At 34.7% G+C, this 25631-nt stretch overlaps 1 protein-coding gene across 2 annotated transcripts in view; it reads right to left on the bottom strand.

Moving 5' to 3' along the window:
• Positions 1 to 666: 666 nt before the first annotated feature.
• The window catches only part of MOSPD2 (motile sperm domain containing 2), a 32339-nt gene continuing 7374 nt past the window's right edge, over positions 667 to 25631 (bottom strand). For both annotated transcript variants that reach the window (XM_009089670.4, XM_018913562.3), the window contains exons 3-15: positions 23615 to 23770; positions 22791 to 22877; positions 21320 to 21474; positions 18878 to 18938; positions 17618 to 17656; positions 16542 to 16666; positions 11329 to 11499; positions 9070 to 9182; positions 5691 to 5787; positions 4858 to 4954; positions 4054 to 4183; positions 2788 to 2890; positions 667 to 2032 (exon numbers count right to left, since the gene is read on the bottom strand). In XM_009089670.4, the coding sequence (XP_009087918.1) occupies positions 1886 to 2032; positions 2788 to 2890; positions 4054 to 4183; positions 4858 to 4954; positions 5691 to 5787; positions 9070 to 9182; positions 11329 to 11499; positions 16542 to 16666; positions 17618 to 17656; positions 18878 to 18938; positions 21320 to 21474; positions 22791 to 22877; positions 23615 to 23770 (1481 nt within the window). In that variant the 3' untranslated portion in view covers positions 667 to 1885. The remainder of the gene's footprint in view (positions 2033 to 2787; positions 2891 to 4053; positions 4184 to 4857; positions 4955 to 5690; positions 5788 to 9069; positions 9183 to 11328; positions 11500 to 16541; positions 16667 to 17617; positions 17657 to 18877; positions 18939 to 21319; positions 21475 to 22790; positions 22878 to 23614; positions 23771 to 25631) is intronic.

Below are 25631 nucleotides of genomic sequence, written 5' to 3'. Positions count from 1 at the left end.
TGTATTTTGTCATATTTATTTTTTAACTGTATTTTTCTAAAATATATTAAAATAGAAAAGATGTTCATCTGATTCATACAAAGAAAATACCAATAATAAAATAAGTAATAAAATACTGAAAATATATGAAAGCACCAAAACATTAAAATATTCATATTGGCAAAGACTCTAAGAATATATTTCTGGCAATTATACAGTAAAGTGCTATTCAATCCACCCAAATTAAGGAATTGGCATTTTAATAGCATGGTTATTGTTATCTTAAGGTTACAAATTACTTTGTTACTTTTCTCACTAAGACAACAACCTGTTTCTTGTAAGCAAAGCATTTGAATTGCATGCACATAAAAAGAACCCAAGTAACAGCTTCATTATAAGCAGTTAACAATATTAATTGCCAAATCATTAGGAATAGAAAATACTGAGAAACAAAACAGGCAGAAATGAGATTAGTGAAAAATTAAGAAAAAGCAGACGTGGTAAACCATTGTATAAATTAAAAGAGGACAGAAGGCTATGCAGCAAACCTTTATGCAGCCTTACTTTGTACATGGCATTTTTTTAGTAATCATATTGCTGGCTTTATTAGTTAATCTGTTTATTATTTTAAACTGCCCTTTTCTATTTTCTAGAAATGATACATCACCAACACACTGTAAGCAAAAAGACAGAAGCAGAGTATGACCTTTATTTTTCCTTAACAATCACTTCTCATCTATTGAAGTCAGCAGACAAAACCAAATCTGTTACAAAGCCAGTCTGTAGCAAAAATTAATTCAAGTAACATAATTCTCTTAAATCTCCTAGAGTGAAAATTTTAAAAGTATGAAAGATACTATCAGTCTCCTTTTAAGTTTTCATCATTTTAATATACATATTTACAGCAAGGAGTACAAAGAATCCTTGTTAGCAGAGTTCTTTCTAGCTTCGTGCACCATTTCCACAACAACTTCTGTGAAATGGCAGATATAATACTTTTATGTTGCCTTCAAGTGTATTTAATCTTTCTGATTTGACTTGCTTTTTTCATAATTTCATATGTCATTTAACCATATTGCACAGCTCAGAGTAAGTTCTTACACTGACTATTTAATAGCCTTTTTATGAACCAATAATAGGCCATCACAGTAAAGAAGTCAGCTGCCACACTCCTGTAATTTCAATACAAGCTGCTTTCCAAAAAAAAAAAATAGAGAACAGGAATAGTGTCTTGTCTTGTGCGTATGTTACTTGGTAAGAAATGTTTACAATAACTTTTCATTTAGAACAAGCACAAAAATAAGAAACTAATCAATGAGGGCAATGAGGCTGAGTTATCAGAATAATTACTAACAACAAATATCTTTCTTTATGTGTACGTACATACACTGAGTATATTAAAAAATCCACCTATACTACATAATTTCTGTCAATTTTCCTGGATGAACAAATTAACCTTGGAATACACTAAGTTGACTGCTTGCATCTTCTATGGGAGTGATTCAGAATGAAAGAATAAATATGATGAAAAAAAATGAAATATTGTATTTAAAGTAGTTGAATAGAGGGAAAAAAAAGCACAACAGTCTTAAATAATGTTGTATTTGGTTTCCTCCTTCCAGTTCAGTAGCTTTTATTGAGTTGTACAGTGAAAAGAGGTCCTAGCTTTAACATCTTCCTCATGCCCTATTTTAAGTGTCAACTTAAACAATAATTTCAGTAATTTTTTTTGCTGGTCATTCATTTCTTCTATCTTTTTTTTTCCCCAGTAAACTGTTCCTTGTTCATTGCTGTAGGCTCAGAGACCTCATTTTGGCAGTTCCAGAATCCAAGTGCAGCACTGCAATCTTTTTGACTCCAACGAGCCATGATAGGCAGCAGCACATCCAGGGCACAGCAATTCTTTTTAGCTTCTCTGGGCATATGCCAGGTAGAAGCAGAAGGCAGCAACAGTAACTGATAGCAGTGATAAAACAACTGACAGCTGCTGGAACCAGAGGCAGCGATTCATCTGCTCCTCAAGTCTTTTATTAATCTGCAGTAAATGAGTTAGCTGAAAATAGAACAGTTTCATTAAGTCAAATTACTGCACTTGAAAGCACTTGGCAATTTTGAACAATTCTGGCAATAAGGAAAAAGGAAAAGGAAAAGGAAAAGAAAAAAAGAAAAAGAAAAAGGAAAGAAAAAGGAAAAGAAAAAGAAAAAAAAGAAAAGAAAAAGAAAAAGAAAAGAAAAAGAAAAAGAAAAAGAAAAAGAAAAAGAAAAAGAAAAAGAAAAAGAAAAAGAACAAAGAAAAAGAAAAAGAAAAAGAAAAGAACAAAGAAAAAGAAAAAGAAAAAGAAAATGAAAAAGAAAAAGAAAAAGAAAAAGAAAAGAAAAAGAAAAAGAAAAAGAAAAGCCACCTCTCAGTGGTCTCTCAGCAATACCTTTTCTATCACTACACACTTCAAGAATCTCTCCCATGAAAGGAGCTTCAAATCTTAAGTTACGGATAAACAATAAGGCCTGAATCAAGCAGGCAACATCTTTACACTCAGAAGCAAAAGATACCCCTGATGCTCATTGATATGTCAGATCTGTATTTACACAAGAAGTATGAGCAAACTGCATTGGAAATTTATGATTATTAAATCATTATCATTAAACAAAATAATTAAATCACTATCACTGATATAGTTACCTTCAATTGCTGAGACATTCAAATAGTATAATTCATAAAATACCAAAAAGATTCAGTAAAAATTCTTTTTATCTCTACCATATTCTATAATTTGGCTAAATATTCAGCACAAAGGAATATGCTATTACCTGTATATGTAAATCTTCATTAGTTTTTGCTGGAACATTAAATGCATTGTCTTTTAATGTCAGAGAAGAGGGCTTACTACTTTCTACAACATGACACCTGAGCCTGTAAAAAGGAAACAAGAACACACACCAAAAATCACAAATTTAATGCAACATTGTATAATTAGGAGTAAACAATCCATCTTAAGAGGATAGTCCCTACGCTTTTAAAATTTAAGAGACAATATTATAATTACACTACGTTTAGTCTAGGTTTACCAAAAAGTAAAGGTCAGGTTTATATTGGTGAGTAACTAATGTACACAGCACACTTGCAATCAAATAACCTCTCTCTATTGTTTCAGGGTCTGTTTAAAAAAAAAAACCCAAAAACACTGCACCAATTATGCAAGGAAGCTCAAGGCCACTCACATGATGTATATTTTAATCAAAAGGGAAGTAAGGGATAAGCCCTTGAAGCAAACACAGAACAGGATTTAGGCATCAAGACTCACAAAATACTTTTTCCACAGTAGTTTTAGCCATGAAGGGGTAAAGAAGGCTCCAAAAAACCAACCCCACAAACCCACAGAAAAACCCCAGGAACAATCTATGGCAAAAAAAAAAACAAACAAAAAAAAACCAGTCAAAACTGCAGGAAACTTTTCCTAGACATGTTCAGTGATACCACCCAATGTGATAGGATGAGAGAGAAGAGCAGCAGGTGCATTTAAAAAGTGTATGGGGAAATGTATTTTTCTGGTGACTTTTCCAGATTACATTTTCACCAATAAATATCAAAAATACACATATGAACATGCAATAGGTTTTAGAGAAATTTTCTACAAAAAAAATTTTCTGATATTTAATAGTAGAAAGGGAACATTTTTAATATGTTCTAGAAAATACTTCTGTGTTTACTATGTCTGCTTTCCTTAACTGCTTCCTTTCAGAAAACTCAAGTGACGCATTCTTATTAAAAAACCAAAACCACTATTGTTCATGTGAATTGTCACATGCATTCATATTTTTTCCACTTAACTCTTAATCAGCATGAGAATAACAAGAAAAAGAGAAGAGCATGTCCAGAATACCAATTTATGCATTAAACCCACATCTAATCAGTTCAAACAGAGCAGAAGTCTCAGCAATGTATTTTGGTCAGTAACCACACAAGTGAACTTGGAGAATCCTTCATTGATTATGATTACACAAATGCTATAAATCAGCTAATTAATAAAAGCTTAAAATCCCCAAACCCCTATTACCAGAAAACCATATGCTTACCTATGTTCCATCACTTTGGTCCTAGGGACTTCTTTCCAAAACTGAGTCAGTTCTGGCACACCTGCTCCAGATGACTGGTCCATTTCTGCTGCCATTATAAGGAAACGATCTTGCAAAGAAGCTGCAAAACCTGCCCTCAAGGAAGATTAAAAAAAAAAAAAAAAGCAACAGTGTGCTTAGATAAAACAACAATATTGCAAGGAGGATAAAAGTATTTTGGACAAAACTGCCATAAAATGAGAACTTGCTTATTGCAGGACACCAGACATTGTCTTACTAGAAGTAAAAACTAGGAAATCATTCTCTAAAGGTCAATAAATCTAATTACAGTTTTCCCAAAATTGTATATGTTATTTAACAGAACTAGTTTCATCTTAATAGCTCAAAGACAACCCAAAATTTTGTAAAGAACATATTCTCCAGCAAATTCACCTGTCCTTGCAACAATTTAGGTATCTGATTTACTGTAGATAAACTCCCACTGTAATAATGAACCAGTGAGACAGCTGCCACTCAGACTTTTTGTTTTTTAAGACAAGAAAAAAAATGGGTTGCAGTCAACAGCTGCTTATGCCTCAGTGAAGCAGGAAATCAGTAAAAGCAGTTACTCAAATCCTTTCTGACATCCATGTTTTTCTAACAAATGGTACCATTCTCATACGTAGAGTGAGAAGTAGAGTCACGTAGACATGGGCATCAGTCAGTCCCACACACCAGCAAGCACACACAACCATCAGTGTCTAGAGCATGTCCAATACTACTTGCCCAGATTTCTTACAAGCTCTATTTTACAGTTTTACTTACCACCATGAAGAGAAACTATTATATCTAATGATGTGCCAGGTTCACAGCTGCTGTTACTGGGTTTAACCCTGTATTTTTCTGGTGCAGTTGTTCTCACCTATAAACAAGAAATATGAAGGATACAGTAAGTGCATGCAGAAACTACGACTGCTTCATAACTTCTCTCATTCTGTAATAACTAAATCCCCAAAAACTTGACTATTAGGACAAATCTCCAAAATACATCATTTTGTAGGCGTAATAGGACTCTTGCATATTCCTTTTTCCTCTGTGTCAATTGCATTTATCCTTTGTTTTCTTGCATTTGCTATTTTTCTTTTGCATACATATTTAAAACCAGCCAAGAACATGTAATATAAATATGAAAATATGAACATTTTAAGTTATTTTAATGTGCAGAGAATGAAAAAATCCGCAAAGATGCAAATAAACTCCATCTTTCTGAAGCAAATATAACTACTAATTCCTTTGATGGTGACATTTGCAGATGGATCTGCATCATTTTGGAATATTTCTAACTTGTTTCCAGACAGTATTTTAAAAGAAAGATTATAAAAAGATGACTTCCCAAAAAGTATTACTCTCACTAAAAAACCAACCATCACTTTAGCTCTTTTTTACTCAGTGCTCCAAAGATTTGCAATACTAAGTACCCCCTTTGAGGCGGTACATTGTAGGCATAAATTCAGCCAGAAAATCTTTGATCTGCCTCAAACATCATTACACAACAAAAAATTTTGCCTGTAAAATGGATTTAATAGTATTCTTCCTCCTGACAGAAAACATGAAAAAGTTACACAGTTAGTAAACCAGGCCACAGATAAAACACTTACTTTAAAAGCCACTACATTTTTAGTGACGTTTGTGAGAACTATCAAACATTTTTTCTCTCCAGTTTCTTTGGATCCAAAATACAGCTCTTCTGCTGGGCTGATAGGAAATTTAAAAAAATTTAGTTTCTTCAGATTATCTTTAGAATAGATCATAGAAAAAACTTGACCACACCTCCAGGAAAATAAAATACTTTCTACCCTGCCATTACAGTCAGGATAAACAGATTTTCATCAATAGAAGCTATGAAAATAAAAAGCAGAAATTTTGTAGTGAAGCTCAGGGTTGACTCATGACAAGTGGAACTGGCTGCCTCAGCTGATAACTGCCCTTGACTTCTGCCATCTGTAACATCAAGAACAGCCAACGGACACTCAAGAGTCAGCTACTGCATCTTTGGGCAGTGTGTTAAGGGAAAGCATCGCTGACTTTAATTTATGCTTCTGTTAAGTAGTATAAGGTGTCACAGACAGGGAGTAATTTCAACCTCAAACATCCATCTTTGTCATGGATATAGTGCACACATAAGAGAAGGCAGATATCCACAACTGGCCATCATTTCAACCACGACAGCTGAATCCACTTGTACTTATGAGTCAGTCTTCACATACTTGTGGTATCACATGCATAAATAAAGTTACTGCTTGTTTTTAATATTCTTGTGCAATTAAGAGAGTCATGCATGAGCTATTTTAAACCACATCAAACTACACAACTCAATTATGATAAGCATTCAAATGAACACTAATAGGTAAAAGGTAGGGCATGCTCATATAATACAAGTTGAAAGGAAACTTGAGTAGCAAGTGAAGAACTTTTCCTTCATTATGTCACATGAGGAGCACGCAAAGAACTGCCATTCTACTCTGTATCACTGAACTGCATATACTTTTTCAAAACACGTGATTTTTTTCTCCATGTCCTCTTTTTGGAATGCCAATTTCATGTTAGTTTGACCTCCTCCTCAAAAGACTTCCTTTTATGGTACCAATCCTTCTGCTCCTACTTAAACCAGGGTATGAGCTAGGAAGAAAAGCCCTTGGTGCTGCAGGGCAAGTGTGAACGCTCCTGCTGGAAGCAGGTTCCGGGGGTGACTGTGATGTTGGGGTGCTGATGTTTTACAGTGCATTAGTCAGTCCACATGACAAGACTACCTCTTTTGTGGTGGGGATAAGGAAGTGTGCCTAATAAGGTAGAAACCAGAAAATAGATAAGTTTAAAACTGCTTTATTGGGTAATTCCCTCCTCCTCTCAGTATTCTTTCAATTCCAAATTGTCAATTGAAGTAACCAGTGCTAGGGAAGGGAAGGAGTGTAGCTATCTTAATACTGTACTACTGCAGCTGTGTGCAACAGTGATTGCAAGATAAACCATAAATGAAACAACATAATAATCAGCCTCAAAATAAGCCACAAACATGATCAAGGGAAGGAACATTGTGCCAGAGCCTGATCTTTCTTGTTCTACCCATTATGGTCATTGAGCAAAGGAGGAAAAAAAAAAAAACAAAACCCAAAAAACTTGGAGACCATGGCTCTATGGCTCTTGTTAGTGAAAGCAAGTTCCACAGCATTGGGGCTAGGTGGCATGTATCTATTAGGAGGGTGGATTGTTTAAACAAACACCCAAGCTTTTTAAATTTCACAGATGCAGGAATTTCCTTACTCTGATCTGTGTGACATAACCAGCTTGTACTAGAAATTCTTGTACCACAACACACCACGAGCTGCTCCTCTGCCAGACAATACAAGGAAGCTGCTGCTTTTTGTCTGACCAAACAAATTAATTTATTGAGAAGGAAAGTCAGAGGCAGCCTTTCACTGCAAGGTATACAAGGCAAATACAATTGTGGTCTAAATGAAGGAGACAGCTGACTCATAAACATGACTAAAAATACAAGAAACAAAATAGCACGAGGACCCAGCTTTGGTCCATAATTTTATGGTGCCAGAGCTGCAGTGCCTCAGCTGTGTGCTCAGGCTCCTGGCTGCTCCCTTCACAGGGCAATGCTGAGAGATGAGTAAGGATGCAAGTTAATCAGGGTGGCAGAGCTTATGGTCTCTGTGATAGGTGCCTACAACTGGTTATGAATGGCACTATATATTATTGGCTCAATCACCTTCAGTAAAGTGTCCAGAGCAAGAGGTGCATTCAGGCTTTTACTTTAAAAACAAAACAAACAGCAAGAACAATGGAGACACCAGTATTTTATTTTCCATGACAGCAAGACTACAAGTATTAACACCTCTACACTTGACTAACTTTACTCTTCCATGTGTTGCAGTCCATGTAAGTTACTTCTATTCAGTGACAGCTTGAAGTATTTTAAGAGAAAAAAAGGAAGTTTCTGGGGGTGTTTCTGCTTGTTTGAATTTTTTTTTCTTGTCTGCTTATGATTTGTGCTCTTTTTTTAATTAAAAAGTGGTTGGAATACACATCTAGCATTTGTGATTGTCACAGAAAATGTTCAACATTCTTTTATAATCACAGTTCTGCAGTCTACACCTTGGTCTTGCCATATAAGAACCTAAGGCTATACAGAGGAGGTTTTTAATTTCAAAATTAGGAAAAATTTACACATATAAAATATATTTATGCTAATGAACATGTCATTATTAAAATTCATTCCAAAACTAATTCATTACAGCACTTTAAAAGTTAGCTAAGAAATTACCTAAAAATTAGATATTTTCTTCATTCATCTAATAGCAAACTGAAAGTGAAAATAAAAGTTAGCATCTAAATCAAATTCTAAGCAAGCATCTTAACCTAGAAGACAGTGAAAAGAAAAAGTTATATTGGCTAATTGATTTCTTTATTTTAGTTTAGTGATAAAAATAACTGCGAGATGTTGCATCTTGGATGACAAAACCTTCTGGGTAGATATGTCATTATAGAGCCCTTTCCACACAAAATAAATTGGACCCATGAATCAAGTTTAACTGCTGGAAACTATTACTGTAGACATTTATACCATCATAAGGCAAAAGAATTCAAGCAAGATTTGACAGTGGAAACGGTCTTGAAAAAACACTGGTTTTTCTTGAGCCAATGAAATCAAACAACGTTAAATCACTGCTCTCATTACAAATAAGGACTTAGATGGTTTCTCAATATAAACAAAACACTTCTACAATTCTGTGGAATATACACCTATTTGTACAAAAAGTATACCAATCTTTGGTTATATCAGAAGATTCCCTGAAAACTTGTAAAACCAGAAATACCTTTTTGAGCTTTGTAAAAATCCATCTTAAAAAGTTGTTTCTAATTTGTTTTCCTCTAACAGTCTGAAAAAAGTTTATTTTAAAAACCAACTAGTTCAGTACTCTAGAGTCCAAGGCACATTGTAAAAAGAAAATTTAAGAAAATTATTATTACCTGATATGTAATAAAGGTCCTTTAAAAGTGGTTAATGCTTTCTTTGCATTTTTTGGTTTGACCTCTGTTTTGTCAGTTTCCTCTGATTTGGAAATTTGTTCTATAGAATTCATCTGAGTAAAAATGATAGTTATAATGATTAACTAGAAACCTGGATTATATGTTACAGAATCATGCAGGTATTTAAAAGAATATGATGAGTCTTATTTCAACAGTTTATATATTACAGACCAAGCTTTATATATATTCATTCCCTGAAGGTGCTTGAAGCCCACTGAATAAAATTATTTACTATAGAAATTACATAACACATTAAATGTTTATGAAACAAAAATTCTGCTTTGTTTTTTTTCCATGTATTTTCCTGCTGGTCAAGTCTGTTTTTTTAAGTTATAGCACATCAAAGATTATAAAGCACTGGTATTATTCATCCATTGCAAATTTAAAATTAAAACAGATTAAAACAATACAATCACTGTACCACTGTAAGAGAAAACACAGTACCAATTCCACACTTCATTGCATTGCAGGGTAGCTAAATATATCTTCATTGCTCTTGGTTGAAACTCTGAAGTATTGCAGAACATAAAAGAAATAACGCTGATTGAATTGGTGCTTTCAAAACTGCAGGTACATCCTAGGTTCTGAGGGTTTTCTTCTATAACATTAGGAAAATACATGCAAAACAGGGCAGGTGCTGGGAGAGGGTACAGAAGACTGAAAGAATTAGGGACATCATGATTCCAGATCAGCTGGCTGAAGAGTTTGCTTAGTCTCATTTTTTATTCCACTCTTAATATGGAGAAAACACATGAAGAGAACTCAGTTCATGCAAGTTTGAAGTATGGGAATGAAAGGAATACAAACTTTATATGAACTAGGCTGTATAGAAAGAACCCACAGGGGAACTTTTTTAATAATTATATAAAAGTGGTAGAAAAAGGTTAGTGTGCAAATACATTGCACTAGTTATATGTTGGGCTTTGTTTGACATAAAACTACCAGAAAAAATATTACTGTAGATTACAAAAGTGGAAGCACCTACAGGACAGGCACTTACTAACCAAGTTTATCCCTCATGATTCCCCGTACTGAAAAAAATTGAGTTACCTTGATTACACTGAATAAAAGTGAAAACAATTATATGCTTAATGGTATTTCAAGAGTAAAAAAAGTAAAAAACCTAAAATACCTTATGTAGAAAGATAAGTCACCCAAGCAAATTAAAAGCCAGCAAACACTGAGGCTTATTAATTACCAAAGGCAACTCACAAACAGAGCAGAAATTCTCCATGTTTCTGTATGTGAGAATCAGAGCTTCTAAAATGTGCCCCCAAAAAAACAAACTACTGAGTTTAACTGTGATTATGTAATGCTTCCTTTTGACCTCAAGGTCAGTGAAATTATCTTTTTTTTTTTTTTTTTTTAAAGCTGGCCAAGTTGCAAATAACAGCTGGACTACTTAGTGAGCTGCACATTTCAAATTATTCTGACAAACCTGTAACAGTAAATGAAACTGTATTCTACTCCACTAAACAGAAGTTTTGCAAGTAATATTCCAAAATTAATTATGGTAATAAAAATTTCAAAATTTTTTCTACTATTTTCAATAGCAATACCCCCAGTTAACATTACTGCATATTCCTAAATATCACTTCATATGAACTTGTGCAAAACAATGCCTTTATTTCTGGATAAAGAACACTGCAGGAAGATTATGTTGCAAAACATGATTGATGGAGTAGTAATACAATCTCTCCTGAGACTAAACGAAAACATATGTTGAGATTTTATCAATAATTTAAGAAAACAAAGTAACATCCAATAGTGCATAAATATTTAACAACATTTTTTCATGTACATACTGATTTAAGCATCAGAGAAAACTAGATCTATTTCAAAATGATCACCACTAAATATCCCAAGATTAAAAAGAAACCTACTAGAAAAACAACCTTTGAAAACAAAACACAAAAACCTTTTTCCTTTTGCTGCACAATTCACTATATTCCAAGAGACAGACTAAATACTTGGTGCACGTTTTATGCATTTTGAAGCATGAAACTTGTCTTAACAGACCAAGAGTCAAGGCTGAAACTGCAATTATAATTTTTTAGTTTTTCTGTGTTTTTTTGCTAAATTAGAAGTCAGAAAAACTGGTAAAAACATAGAACACAAAGACAAGTAACCAAAATTATACACCTCTTGTGCCACTTTGTAACCACCTAGCTAGTCTTGCCTAAATCTTCACTCAGATACCTTTTTCTGATTAAGGTTTTGTGCTTCATTCAGCTCCCCAGTCTCCTTGGTGTCTGCATCTATCTCTTCTTTACTTTCATGCTCATCTTCACTTGTAATGGGCCCATTTTCACATAAAGGAGTTTGAAAATCATCATCAACCAATGGAGGATAACTGTACTTGAAAGAATCCTGAAAGATAAGGATTTATAAAAGATGAGTTATTCAAGAGGATTAGAAGTGCCTTCTCTAGGGTTTTTTAAATTGAAACGCTGTCTTTGTTTCTTGTTTCACATTACTTGTATGTTTCATTTATCTATTTCATGTTGCACCCCTGCACAGAAGGCTGACACCAAGAATTCCTATTTTATCATCAACAGATAAATAAATACAGCCATCCAATGAAGTCAGTAAACTGTAACTTATTTATATTCACAGCAGAACTACAGAGGCTGGTCTATCAAGGATCAGCATTCAGAGTCTAATTGCTGAAGTTCTCTTCTTAGTTCTCAAAAATGTGGTTTAAAACTTATGACAGCTATTTCTAAAAATATTTCAAAAGTGATGAAAAAAATCAGTTGTTCCTTTTTAGTTTCCTAATGGCCACTTTAAAAAAAGGAAATAAAGCCCAAAACCATAAAACAACCCCAAATAATCCCTTAAGTTTAACATAATGTGTGTGTGGACCTTTAGCATATTCTGCAATTCAGACCTCTACTCTTTGGAATGACAAATCAATTTAAAGACCATATTTAAGACATCTGAGTAACGCAGCAGCAGAATACTTAAGTTCTCAATGACTCTACAATAAAGGTACCTTTTCCATTGGAAGATCAGTAAAAACCAATTTTTGCTAACTGGAAATTTTCTTAACGTTCTCCAAATTGTTTTATTACATTTAATGTTAGAGGCAGCATTGGAACAGGGATCTCATCTCTGTTCCTACTACATTTTCAAGCGGTTTTAAGCATCAAGTAAACTGATATAGTCTGTCAGCTTTTCCAGTGGAGAAAAATAACATAGCTTTAACTCCTGTGAGGCAGAATGGAGCAACAGCCCTGCTTCACAAATGATGCCTCCCTCAGCAGGGAGTTACAAAGAGGTGTTTCCAGAGAGCTCTCCATAAGCAAGAACATCACATTATTCCTTGTTTTGAGAAAATATTAAGAAAGATTAAAAGGGAGAAGTCTTAGATGGACCTATTCAAAGAAACCACAAACAAAAAAAGTGCTCATCTATAATCAAGGTCTAAATCTCATCTACTCCTTTGTAGCAACAGTCAAAGACCTCTAGGTGAATGAAACAGGTAGTCACTGGCACAAACAACATCCTATTAAGGGCCAGAAGGACAAGCTTTAGGTATCAATTACAGACTAAATCACTATTAAAAGAAAAGTCTCCAGTCCACAAGAAATATTACAGTAGTCTTTCAGAATACTGACATCCCACATTTGACAGAAATATCCAGCTTCCCCTTATCCAAACCAACAGAGCCTTGTCATTTCCTCCCAGCATAGGATGAAGGGCATGTAACAAAGTGACCTTAATAGAGGGAAATCAGTTTTGCTGCACACATTACTTGGCCTTGTTTATCCATGCTGCTGGATAGCTTCAAGAGCTGAGTTGTCCCACTGATGAGATTCTGTTCTAAGTCCCACACTTCCTAGTCACACTGCCTAAGTTTCAGTGACATGAGTGTATCTACTAACAGGGTGAAAACCCCAGCCAGGTAAACAAGACATTTATTCAATGCCTGATACATCCATTCTATAAATTTATGGCTCTTTTTTACCGCAGATCTAGAAAATGCATGCTACTATTTTTGGCTGGTTTTGTAAAGGTGTCTTAATCATAGCAGTGATATATTCTAAGATTTCATGGCCACTGTGTGCATGTAGTCATATGCAAGCTTAGTCATGTCTTAACTTCAGGCCACTGACCTATATAAGGTACTTCCAAGAAAACCTGTGGGCTATCAATTTAGATACCCAGGTGAAAAGCAGAGCAATTGCACACATTGTTCAATATAGGCACCAGCAAAGAGAATCTCAATCAATTCATCCTTGTTAAATCCATCTTCTGACAAAGAAAGACTGGGCAAAACAACAAATCAAAATCCTACTGTGTGTGCATGAGTTGTATCAAAGTGTACATGGTATGTACTTCAGTCTTGCAGAAAATATTACTGAAGAGATAAATCTCCGTGCTCAGTCAGAAATGTGTATGCCTTAAGAACTGGACTGTTCCAACAGCTGGAAATGGCAGAATGTGTGATACAATAGATAGGAAAGCCAGAAAGCACCGAGTTAGAATACATTTATTATTAAATGAAAAATATTACCAAGGCTCTCGAGCACCTAACCCTAATTTTCCAGGCTGGCTAGCATCAGCCTGCTCCTAGATCTGCCCTGAGCAATTCTGACAAGCTCTACCAAAATAAACCTGCTATAAAGCAAATGACCTCTGTGCTCTATGGACAAGAACAACTCAAAGCCACATATGTGATGTGGAGCATGCATGGATTAGCAATATCGTAACAGCCACAGCCAACACACTGATGAGGACTTGAATGGAACTTAGACCCAATTCATACTCTGAGGTCTTGCAAAACCCAAGTTTCTATTTTCCATAATTAGTTTTACTGCTTTTGGTACTCTGGAGACACCTTTGCCCACTAGTTGTCTAAAATAAAGCATGTAATATTCCTCTTTCACAGCTGGCTGACAGTCAAAGGATTTTAAAACTATAGAAAGTTTCTGATTCATCTTTTGAGTGATGCTGAGACAGACTTAAAATATGCTTAAAGATAACTTCATTGAGACATTTAAGTTGGAGGCTTCCAAAAGAGACAAAGAACAGTTCCCTTAGTTAAGCAAAGTAATCACTGACTCCAAGTTCAACACTATTAATTCTGCAGATTTTTTTGTTACTACCAGAACTAATCTCTCTGAAATACAAAGAACGTAAGTGCAGTGGAATCGAGGTATCTCCCCAAATTAACCTGCCAAATTATCTGCTCCACTGGCTGGACTTAGCTCTTCAAAACTGGATCCTGGTAGGGGACACAGCAAAGGATGCACAGATATGCTGTGCTCTTCACTGCATTAGGCTCATGGCAAATATGAAGATCTGTAACAAAATGTGTGGAAATCAAAGATGACAGAGAAAAAAATCAGAAAGAGGCAAAAAAAAAAAAGTGCCTCACAAACAAAATCAAGCACTTTAGAGAAAAATGGAAGGAATCAATTTGTACAAGTCAGATACTGCATTTAAAAAAGCAACGCTTGACAATACTAATAATGGTGAAATGTACTCTAGCTAGCTGCCTCAAAAGAAGCCAAGGTTAATCACATCAAGAAAAGTAAAATTCTGAGAAAGGACATTAAGTTGTCTGTTGTCTGGTCAGTGAAAAACTCCCTGCTATCAGAGATGCAAAGATCCTGCTTTACTGTATACACTAAAAAAGTCTTGGGAAGAAAGATTCAGAGCACAATTTTGGAGTCTCAGTATTTGCTAACAATTCCTCCAAATTATGACAGTTCTGAGGTCAACGGCTCAAAACACCCATCAAGTGAAACTCAGTAGTTAGACAAAGCATGTGCTGGTTCAAAATACAGGGCTCTTAATATGTAGAGATAAAGCTGTTTTTCTGAAATTGTTAAAGCCCCTGGAGTTCTTGTCAGACAAGTTTACTACTATTCTACTACTTTATTTTGCCACTGCAACTTCTTACCCCAGACAAATGATGTGGATAAGCTACCTCAATGATTCTGAAACTTGTTAATGCCCTCAGAAGATGGGCAACATGAAGCAAGCTTGATCAACAATCACTAATCAGCAATCAGACCTTTCAGGTCCAAGGCAGGATTACAAATAACTAAGACAGTATATTCCATTAGATGCTTCAGGAGGATATTTAGAAAAACCACATGTTTTTTTCTTTAAAGACATAATGAACTATTAGGTAAGATAGTCTAAAAAGCAGATGGGAGACACTCAGCTTTAATAAGGAAAAAAACTTGTCCCTCTATTGCAATAGGACAATACCACAGGAGGCAGGCCCAGAACCACTGCTAAGCAACATTCAATCCTTACTGAAGCTACTTCAGGCATCATCAGCCCTTCCCTCAATGCCCACTCCTGCTGTGCACTAATTTCTGCTTTCTTCCATATGAGAAAGTTCTTCTGTGAGACTGAGAGCTGGGGCAGCCACTTTCCACAGAGAAAAAGGGTATCTTTTCTTCAAGATTCACATGTACTTTTTAAAGGCTTCCTAATATCAGTCAAATGAAAATCAAAGTAACATTCTTTTATGTTCCCCAAACAAGTTTCTTATGTCCTGGCCACAATAACACTGCCCTGAATTCATATACAAAGGAACATGGCCTCCTCTACTATTGCTGAAACACAACCCTCCTTTTCTCAATATTGTTACTGCCATAATGCCAAAAGTACTTCAGAAAAGAAAAGGTGGAAAAAGAACCATGAAAAGTAACTCCCTTGCAGTGGGCTTATTTTGCTACCATAAATGGCCTATTAATATTTTAAAGCACAATTTTTCTGCTAATTTATTTTAAAGGTTATGCAATACTGATCTACTAGCCTTGTGAAAAGTGAAACCTGTTGTGCAAGATGCTTCTGCTGTTCCACTCTTTCGATTGCACTAGAACTGGATTCTGGTTCTGTTAAACTGATGCTGCTTGTACCACTTTGGAGCTCTACTATACTCTTTGAAATGAATCCTCTACAGCCGTGTCTTAAAATGCACCCCTAGAGATAGCAAAGGAAAAAGAGCTACAATATAACTGTCTTTAAGGAATCATAGCTCTGGAGCAGGAGTAGAACTCTCAGAGGACAATGAAAACTACTTTCTGTTCATAGAACTTGTTTCATAAACAAATACCATTTCTAATTCACCAGGGAGCAAAAATGTGCAAGTGATAATGACAGATAGTTTTTCAGACTTTCAAGAAAAATTAAGTGGTTTTCAGTGACTTATAAGGGGATGAATAATTCATAAAAAATAGTAGCAGTAGTTAAGAATGTATTTAAGGATGTAGATATCAAATTCTCATGAAATTCACCTATTTTATATTACTGTGATTTTGAAATCATCAATGGCAAAACAATTTCAAGAAATATCCCATCTGTGAAGAGCCAGCCCTCAGGCCCACACAGGAATTTATATAGGTGTCTCAATCTGTCACAACAGAAACATGACATTTCATACTCACAGTTCCACCCATGTGAGGTGGCAGATACTCTCCACTGATGTATTCCTGCACGTCATTCTTGTTTGTGAACTTTAACATGCTTATTGCATCTGGGCCAAGCCAACCCTTCACAATTTTAAAAGCAGCTTTAAAAAACACAACAAAAGGTATACATGAGTTAACAGGAAAGCAGTTTTGTTATTTTGTTTTTGTAGGTTTTTACCAGTGTATTGGTAGATCTTACAAAAAACAAGTGAGTTACATCCCTCAAGATATTGCAGAACCTGCTCTGAAAGTATCTATAATAATTGGAATGAGCAATGCAAGGGAAAAAAAGTATTATTTACAGAGAAAATGGACAGAGTATCTTTGATTTAATAACTGACAACTCTGCTGTCTTAGAATTTAGCCCTTGAAGTACTGAGCAGGTAAAACCCAATTGTGTTTCCAAATCTGAGTGAGGGAGGTTGGGAAAGATGTATACACTCTTCCTTGCTGAAATGTCTTGCTGATTTAAAGGATATTTGTTTAGATTTATGAAGAATTTACAAAGACCACTGTTATTTTTACTGAGAGTAAAACACGAATATGCAGGAAAATATAAAGCCAACATAAAAATATGTATTCATATGGCAACAACAGAGCAATACTGTATTTCTCCTGTATATTATAGTTACAGCTAATTACTGAAGTACCCATATTAGAACAAATGTAACCACATCAGCACCCAGTGTCAGGCACTATCCTAAACTGTGTATTCTAGTTTTGAGCTAGTTAAAAGTCACCATCACTGCTAATGACAGGATTCCTGAAAGGATTCCAGTTAGCAGCATTCAAGGAATGGATTATTTATCAATGTCTCCTAACCTTTGGAAACAACAGGATGAATACGGACTTCATGTGAAGTGTGATCCAAAATACAATGATAGAAGGAAAAATAAAAAGGTTGCAACCTTTAAACTGACAGATTTAAAGATGCATTTTTAACAAACTCCCTTATTCATCTGTATTTACACAGAGTAGAAAAATGCTTCTTATTTATGCTACTAAATTTTAAAAGTTATCACAATCTGAAAAAAAAAAGCAGAAAAACTTACCATTCATTATCCAAGGCATTTCAAATATTACTATCTTTGCTGAAAAAGAAAAAAAAAAACTGAATACCAAGTGCTAGGTATTTCTCTGTTTAAGAGCAAGTACAGCAATAATGTTCATGTAAAAAAGCAAATACTCACTTTTACAAACCTTCATGTTCACCTCCCTCTAAAAGCAATTTTGTACAAACTAATTGCTATTTAGAAACATTAGCTGTTTGCTTGGAAAACAGTAATAAAATTCCAAGCTTTACATTGTTTATGTACTTCCTGGGATATTACTTTTCAGATATTTTGTTACTAATAACTCATCTCACAAATAAGGCAAAGAATAAGAGCTCAACCTGACCTAGAAAACTAGCTACTTAGAAGAAGAAAGTTTAACAAGTATATTCAGTACTCCTTAGTTCACAAAGAAACAAATAAATCTGGTACATCTATTTTTTCCAAATATTCTTTATTTAACCATATAGGTTAGAAAACACTTAAGTGTCCCAGTTTTTTTTCCTCTTGAATGTCAAACTACAAAAAACAATGTTGCTCTTGCCTTTAAGATTGATATTTGATCAAAGCTTTGAACTTTGATCAGCAAGCCAAAATTTAATATTCAGATTTTAAGCAGTTGCTATATGGAAACTCACCATTCACAGACACTTTCACCTAAAATTTACAACATATTTAAGATGAGCTAGCATAAACTACGCAGTGTTTGCTTATGCATCAAAAAAATAGCAGGCAAGTACGCACAGTTTTCTAAGTGCACACACAAAAATGCCTTTTCAGAATACATAATTTTCAGAATAAACCATTTTCATTTTCAGAATAAACCATTGCTCCCCGTAAATTTCCAGAGCCATTCATTCTTTGACCACTCAAGACTCCTAAAAAGCACAAACTATCATCAAAGTTTGTAAAACTTCTACACAAGTAAGAAGCAAAGGAAAACAGGTCAATTCCTTTCTATTATGTGCTTATAGTTCTTACTAGGCATAAATATAGTAAGAACTATTACTTAGTAATAGTAATAAACATTATTATTTCACAAAAAGAATTGATTTTTGATGAAAGTAAAGTTTATTCACAAAACAAAGTTGCACTGATTTCAGGACAAGAATATCCTAACACTGTAACATTCACATTTCATGAAGTTACCCCAGAAAGCACATGGAAAAAAAAACCCAATCTTCCCCAGCTTCTATCATATTATGAAATGCTCTTGTTACACCAGTCTACAATGCTTAATACTTAACATGCAATACTTACTGAGGAAGTTTGGGTAATAATCTGTAAAACAGTTGACAATAAACCGAACAAAATCCAAGTCCTAAAAAAAAAATTTAAAAAAAAAATAAATTAAAACCACAGCATAAATGCAAAGCAAGCCAAAACATTAAAAGTACAGGCTTAGTTAAGGCATTTAATGAAAAGCACAAAATAGATATATTGTAGTCAACTGTGATCAAATTTCACATACACAACAAATATCCTCAAAGCACAATGCAAGGCTTTTTCCTCCACCAAACTGCTGCAGGATTGTGGTCACACTTCCCCTTATCATCAGAGAAAGAAGTCAATACACCTCTGATCACTGCAATAACTAAGATCTAAACTACTGCTGAGTATCAACAGGACTTAAAATGTGCAGGAAAGATACAGGAAAAAGAAACCTTTAGCACTAGAGAAACTTGACAGGTGGAAGAATACTCAATATACTGAAATTTCCCTTCAGTAATTATCCTACATACAGTTCAATATACTACTGCACTCAGTACAATATTTCCAAAGGGAAAAAAAATAGCTTTCCTTTGAAGAGAATTCTTGGGTTTAATATTAGTTGGCGGCATGCAGAGAAACTGTGGGCAGAGACAGTGCTCAAAAGAGCTGCTTCTATACCACCCATTTTCAGGATGCTTCTATCCAATGAGCAACTGTACAGAAATAGTACAGTCAGTCTCCTTCGCGAAATCCAGGTATGATGGAACTGTATCACACAGTAAAGGGCAAGGAAGGGTTTTTATGAAACAGGTATAGAAATAAAGTAAGAGATACCTTGCCACAATAAGGTACTCAGGTGGGAAGCTTGCCATGAGTACTTTTCCCAGTCCTTTAAACAGAAATGCCCACTACTACTAATTTCAGAAATAGTACAGACTGTTTCTGGCTGAGGATCCAAAGCCTCAGCCAGTAACAACAATGGGGAAGGAGCTCCCAGGGTGACGTAAACACACTACCAAAACATCTGTAGAGAGATAAAAAAAAAACACAAAAAAACCCAAAAAACCCCACTGTGTAAAGGGACTACTCACAACCTGAAAGCTTTTTAAGCAACTAGAAACTAACTTGATATCTTTACAGGCAGAAGGTGGCCTCTAATAGAAGCATTCATCTCAACTGTCTATTGCTTGTACCAAGTGCAATATCTTTCATTTAACAGAACAAACACAATGATAGATTGGAATGACGAGAATCTCCATTAATCAGGATGCTGCTCTCTATTCTGCTGCCTATGCAAAAGCAGCACTATCAGACAGCAGAGGGAGAGATCCATTATTTTGATGAAAGTCTGGAATTAGAAGTGCAGATTTCACAGACTATTCAATAACTGCATCTATTCCAGTTACCTGAACTGGTACAACAAGCCATGAGCTACCAGAATTATCTCCTCCATACTAGTGATAAAAGTGATATAGCAGATGTCCATAGCAACAGAACAAACAAATGAGGCATGCTCTGGAAGAGAGCTCAGATTTCTGTTAGGATAGATTCATCAATTACTCCACATGGCTACAAATAGCCATTAAAAATATACTGAGATAAACTATAACACAAGACTGTACAATGGGACAGTTACAGACAGCACTTGCTCAGATTTTGTCTCTGGGAGTCTCAAAGACACAGGGGGAAAAAGCTGCTTCAGGATATAATCCATAAAACCCAAATCAAATTAATCTTTCACATCAAGGAAATTATTACAATCCTTTACTCCTGCTACGTAAAACTGTGGTTCCAGTACTATCTTTAGGAGCATGAACAGACAGCTCTCACTGTACAGGTAGGAGCAACAACCTTGCAAGACAGAATCACACCACATTTATTTTTCAAATTACCTCTCCATAAGCTGGTGGCCCTGTACTGCAGAGCTGCAAGGTCCCAATGCAACATTAATAATCTTCCCTATGCCAGATATAGACAAGCTTTTGAAGTTGGGTTTAAGGTTGGGGTTTTTTTGCTTACAGTCATTCTTGCCATAACACCACCACCCCCACAAAAAAAAAAAAAAAAAAAGCACAAAGATACAAGTTCCAGCCATTCCTGTAATAACAGGACAGCATGGCACTCTGTAAGAAAAATTTAATTATTCTATAGAAATACATTTTTTTAACATATAGACAATCTGTGAGATTTTTAGTTATTAGATTAAACCTATAAATATGTACTGATAGGCAAGATCCCAACCTTGCAATCTAAACCAGCTCAGCTACCAAACTAAAAGAAAATTTTCAGCATATTGCAGAAGACAAAATTTAATATGTAACAAAATATTTTGGAAACTGCTCATGTCATGGGAAAAAGCTCTACCATATCACTTATCTCAATGACTGTTAAGTCATTTATGTGTCAAGGACTGCACAGTGACTTCCTTTTTTCTTGTAACACAGGTTAAATAATTCCAAAATAATCAAGACAAGACATAAAAATACTTACTATATGACTGATTCCAGTTTCAGCCATGTCAAATACCACTGTCAAGGGCTTTCCATGATCTCTCTTGGCATAATGTTCTAACCAAAAAGCCACCAGCTTCTTTTTGTCAAGTTGCTGTTTAGGATCTCTTGTATGATGCTTCACTTTGAACCAAACTTGGACAAAAACACACACAAAAGTTGAAGGAACAATCCAAGCAAACAGAAAATATCATGCAAGTAACTACAGAGGATGCACTGAAATGTATTAACACCTCTGAGTTTGTATTTTATATTTGTCCTGATTTTGTGATCACCGAACAGCCAGAAAAACTGCATACTTCTTCACAGGCCCCAAGTCTCTCACTTTTTTACTATATTTTTTTAGAAATTGAAATTATACCTCAGAAGAAACAAAGTGAAAAAGCACTTTTTGTGTATTTAAAGACTATTTATCTAGATTAATATTTCATAATTTAAAATTAAATCACAAGGTCTTCAGACAATACTATGTTCAGCACATATTCTAAGTATAGCTGTAAAATTAATGTTTCCTTTTCTTCTTAGGTTTCTTACAGCACTGCAGAGGATGTGTTCTGGAAAACGATTTATACATGCATTAAAAATTATATAAAAAGCAACAGATCTTTCTAAAATAAAATTAAAAATTCCAGGAGGTGACCAGCACTCTAGAAATGAAAGCCTTGTATATATTCTTCTGGAATAAAGAAATGAGTCATTCAGAGGCTTGTTTTTCCATGGGGGAAAAAAAAAACAAAAAACAAAAAACCAAAACCTCACAGACGTAATTCAAAGTAAAGACTTGATAAAAATGTCTGAATCCAAGTTAGTGATTATACAATAAGTGAGAAAATAAATATAAATATTCTGGGCAGCAACGTGAAGGGTAGCTTCCATTTTTACTACCTTTACAGAATCTAAGTTATACAACTTATATGAAAATAACTTTAGACATGCTTAATATTCTTCTCCCTGAAATCTGGAAAGCTGTAGTAAAAACCAGATTTCTTCTCCATGTCTTTTACTTCCAGTTGCAAAACTTAAGTAAAAAGCAACTTGTTTCATGTGAAGAAACAAATGTTTTTAAACAGCATGTTTTTAAATAGCATGTTAGCTAGGCTGTATTTCAAGATTAAGAGAAAGCCCTATTCAAACACAGAACATCCATTAAACTATTATGTTCTTGTTTAGGACAGTGATCACATCACCAAGCCAGTCAGAGTCAGGCCCATGGTGTGACTCTGAGGCTGCCCTGTGCAGGGTCAGGAGTGAGACTCCATTACCTGCTGGGTCCCTTGCAATTCAGTAGATTCTGTGATAAATAAAACCTTAACTCAACTACATTTTTAAGTAAAAACAGTAGCCAATATATACCTATGTCTGTTTTTAAAATGCTTATTTTTCAAGAAGATAAAATGCTGGAAAGAAAACAATGACCAAAGGCTGAAAATATTCTATGCTGTGTAACTTACATAACTTATAGCCCTCTTTATCATATCCATGCAGAAAGAGAGCACCGATTTCAAATAACCATTTTGGAAGGACAGATTCTGACAAGTCTGCAAAACCAAATGAAATATTATTTCAGTAATCATATTAATAGTCACCTTGTAACTTAACAGAAGTCACTAAAAATTGAAAAGTCTCACAAAAAACCCCCAAAACATCTTTATAAGCCACTTTCCAAGGCCTTTATTAAACTAATGCAAATAGCAAAGATTTCAAATTATCTCAATATCTTGTTCTCATGCTACAGAGCAGAATCTATTTATGAAGTAAGAATAATTGAAAAAATCTACAAATGCTGCAAATGTTTATTTTTTTCATATTTGAAGCCTCCCCACCATGCTCTACCCTTCAGAGTGTCAAGTCCTGTAGACAGAGTTCACCTTCAAAATATTTACACAGCACAAAAATGCAATCTTTTGTTTAATGCACCAGACCAGTGTTATTACAATGAACAACACAGCCCTGTTTGTTGTGGGGTTTTTTGCTATTTGCTTTTTTTCTAGAACTCTATGATGCAAAGAGACAAAGCAAGAGATAGCTGCGTTCCTTCCTTCCCCTTAAACACCCTTTCAATGGACACATGGAACCACAACAAAACTGAGACACTACTAGTCAACATAAAAAACAATATTTTTTTTCCTTTTTTCCTTTTTTCAAAGTTCTTGCTCAGCTCTCCGTGGTACTTGCAAACTTCAAAAGGTTATTAATGAAACTACATATAGAGGTCAGTGGTCGTTCAAGAGGAAAGCAACACACACCTTCAAAATCACTGTATAACATAGCTTACCATTAACTGTGTATTCTTTCCTCCACTGAAAGCTTTCATCAATCATCTTTAACGTATCATCCACAACATCATGACGCCAAATCAAGTAGTTTTCAACCCATTTATCATCTTGCTGAAGTCTCTCCACATCTCTAGAATCATATTTGTCTGATTTATCTAGGAAATAAATAAGTTAGTGTCTATAGCATTTGCTTCAGAAACGTGCAAAGATTTGTAAAGTGTATGTCTATAAGCATCCACTTGGTACATAGGATTTCTCTTGCAGTTTCAAATTTTAGGAAACAAAACAGAGCATGATAAATTAATGAAAACCATTTATCTGCTGCAATGATATTTAGGGACACTACAACATTAGTCTCACTAGAAAAATATTTTCTGTGATCCTTATGCAACAGAAAAAAACAAGGTGCATTTGGGACAGGTGTAATTTTTCTAAAACCAGTTTTCTGCAATTAGCATGAATTAGTATATAGTATAGAATCTGTGTACTGATGAATGTATACAGTAAACATCACAAGTACATGCTTGAGTTCTCAAACTTATAGGTATCAGCATGTTAGACCATAAAATGTCTGACAGCAAATAAAAAATTCGTGGTTTTGAACATGCACTATACATAACTGCATTAAACAAAATTGTTTTATTTTAAAAATGTACAGTTTACACTTGTTCTAAATTGTTACCCTACCCAAAAAAAACCTACATGCAACTCTAGAGTAGCACAAAAGCCTCCAAGGCTTCTTGTATCTTCTTGTATCACATTAGCAGCATGATAAGAGGCTTACATGCTTTTGGAAGTACTTCAGATTAAACAAGACTTGCTGGTGTTCTGGGTTTTTTTATTTTTAAACAGGAAAGTAAAACACAAATGCTAAATGGACCTATTTCTACTGTAGATACACTTAAACAAAAGCCTAGTTTTTAAATCAATGATCCTCTGTCTGAGGAATTGGTAAAAATAGAATGTAAATCAAAAGCCCATAATAGAAAAAGGCTTCTGAAAGCAACAGACACTAATACACATCTCTGCTAACTAATAAAAACCCATAAACTCTTAAACTATTCACTTAAGTTCATGATTACCATAGAAAAAATTAAGAGTGTTAATAAAAGAGATTTAATTGTCACATACTGGAAAGAACTGTTCCTCTGTCAATAGCAAACTGCTTCAGAGCCATTTACATCTATCTAGAACTGTGATGGAATGGCTTGGCAATGTGTATTTCAGTCAGAAAACTCTGAGGGAGGAGTTAAGAAAAAGACACCTCTAAATTCTGCTAATACTTGTTGTTTTACTAGCCTAAATACAAAAATATGATCTATTTTACTTGTCTTTCAATTTATACTGTTTCCTGTTATAAATTAGTCAATATAACTGCAAGAATATACCAATTTAAATGTGTCCATTCACTAAACTGTAGTTGCACTCCCCAATGCATCTCTTCACATCTGACTGCATCTCACATTCATCATCTACCATGTTCCCTTCTTCATTAGGCTTCAAATTTTTCTTTCCCTTAATCCCATTCCACTACTTTATTCCTTAGACAACCCTAGAATTTAATACCACTTTCCTTAATCTTAGTCCCCTACTTTCTTCTCTGTCCAAAAGCCTCTAATCCACTAAAATCTTTTTAACTATTGAATTTCCTTTTCTCATCATTTCCATATTTGCACTGGACAGCTGATTTCCTATATTCTGAGCCCAGCGAAGTGATCACTCAGCACCAAACTGAAGTGTTTTACTTCTCTGTGGCTCTAGAGGAACCACAGATGAACTGCAAAAATGCTGGGAGTGAAATTTTGTAGTCTCAACTGCTTATTTGAAATTTGTAGTTCCCCCAATGATTTAGGAAGTTTTTTTCTGAGAAAAGCTAGCAGCACCTAGTTTTAAGTTAACTACTTCACTTTGGTTTGATAAACTCTTACACACACTGGCTTCCAGCTATGACTAACTGCAGTTAATCAGCCAAGTACTTTGCTGAGATCAGTCCCATGTGTACCTTATACAAATAAG

This window comes from Serinus canaria, chromosome 1 (assembly GCF_022539315.1).
Source record: "Serinus canaria isolate serCan28SL12 chromosome 1, serCan2020, whole genome shotgun sequence".
Classification (NCBI taxonomy): Eukaryota; Metazoa; Chordata; class Aves; order Passeriformes; family Fringillidae; genus Serinus; species Serinus canaria.
The sequence above is the reverse complement of the archived record's forward strand: the minus strand, read 5'-3'. Positions and strand labels throughout refer to the sequence as shown.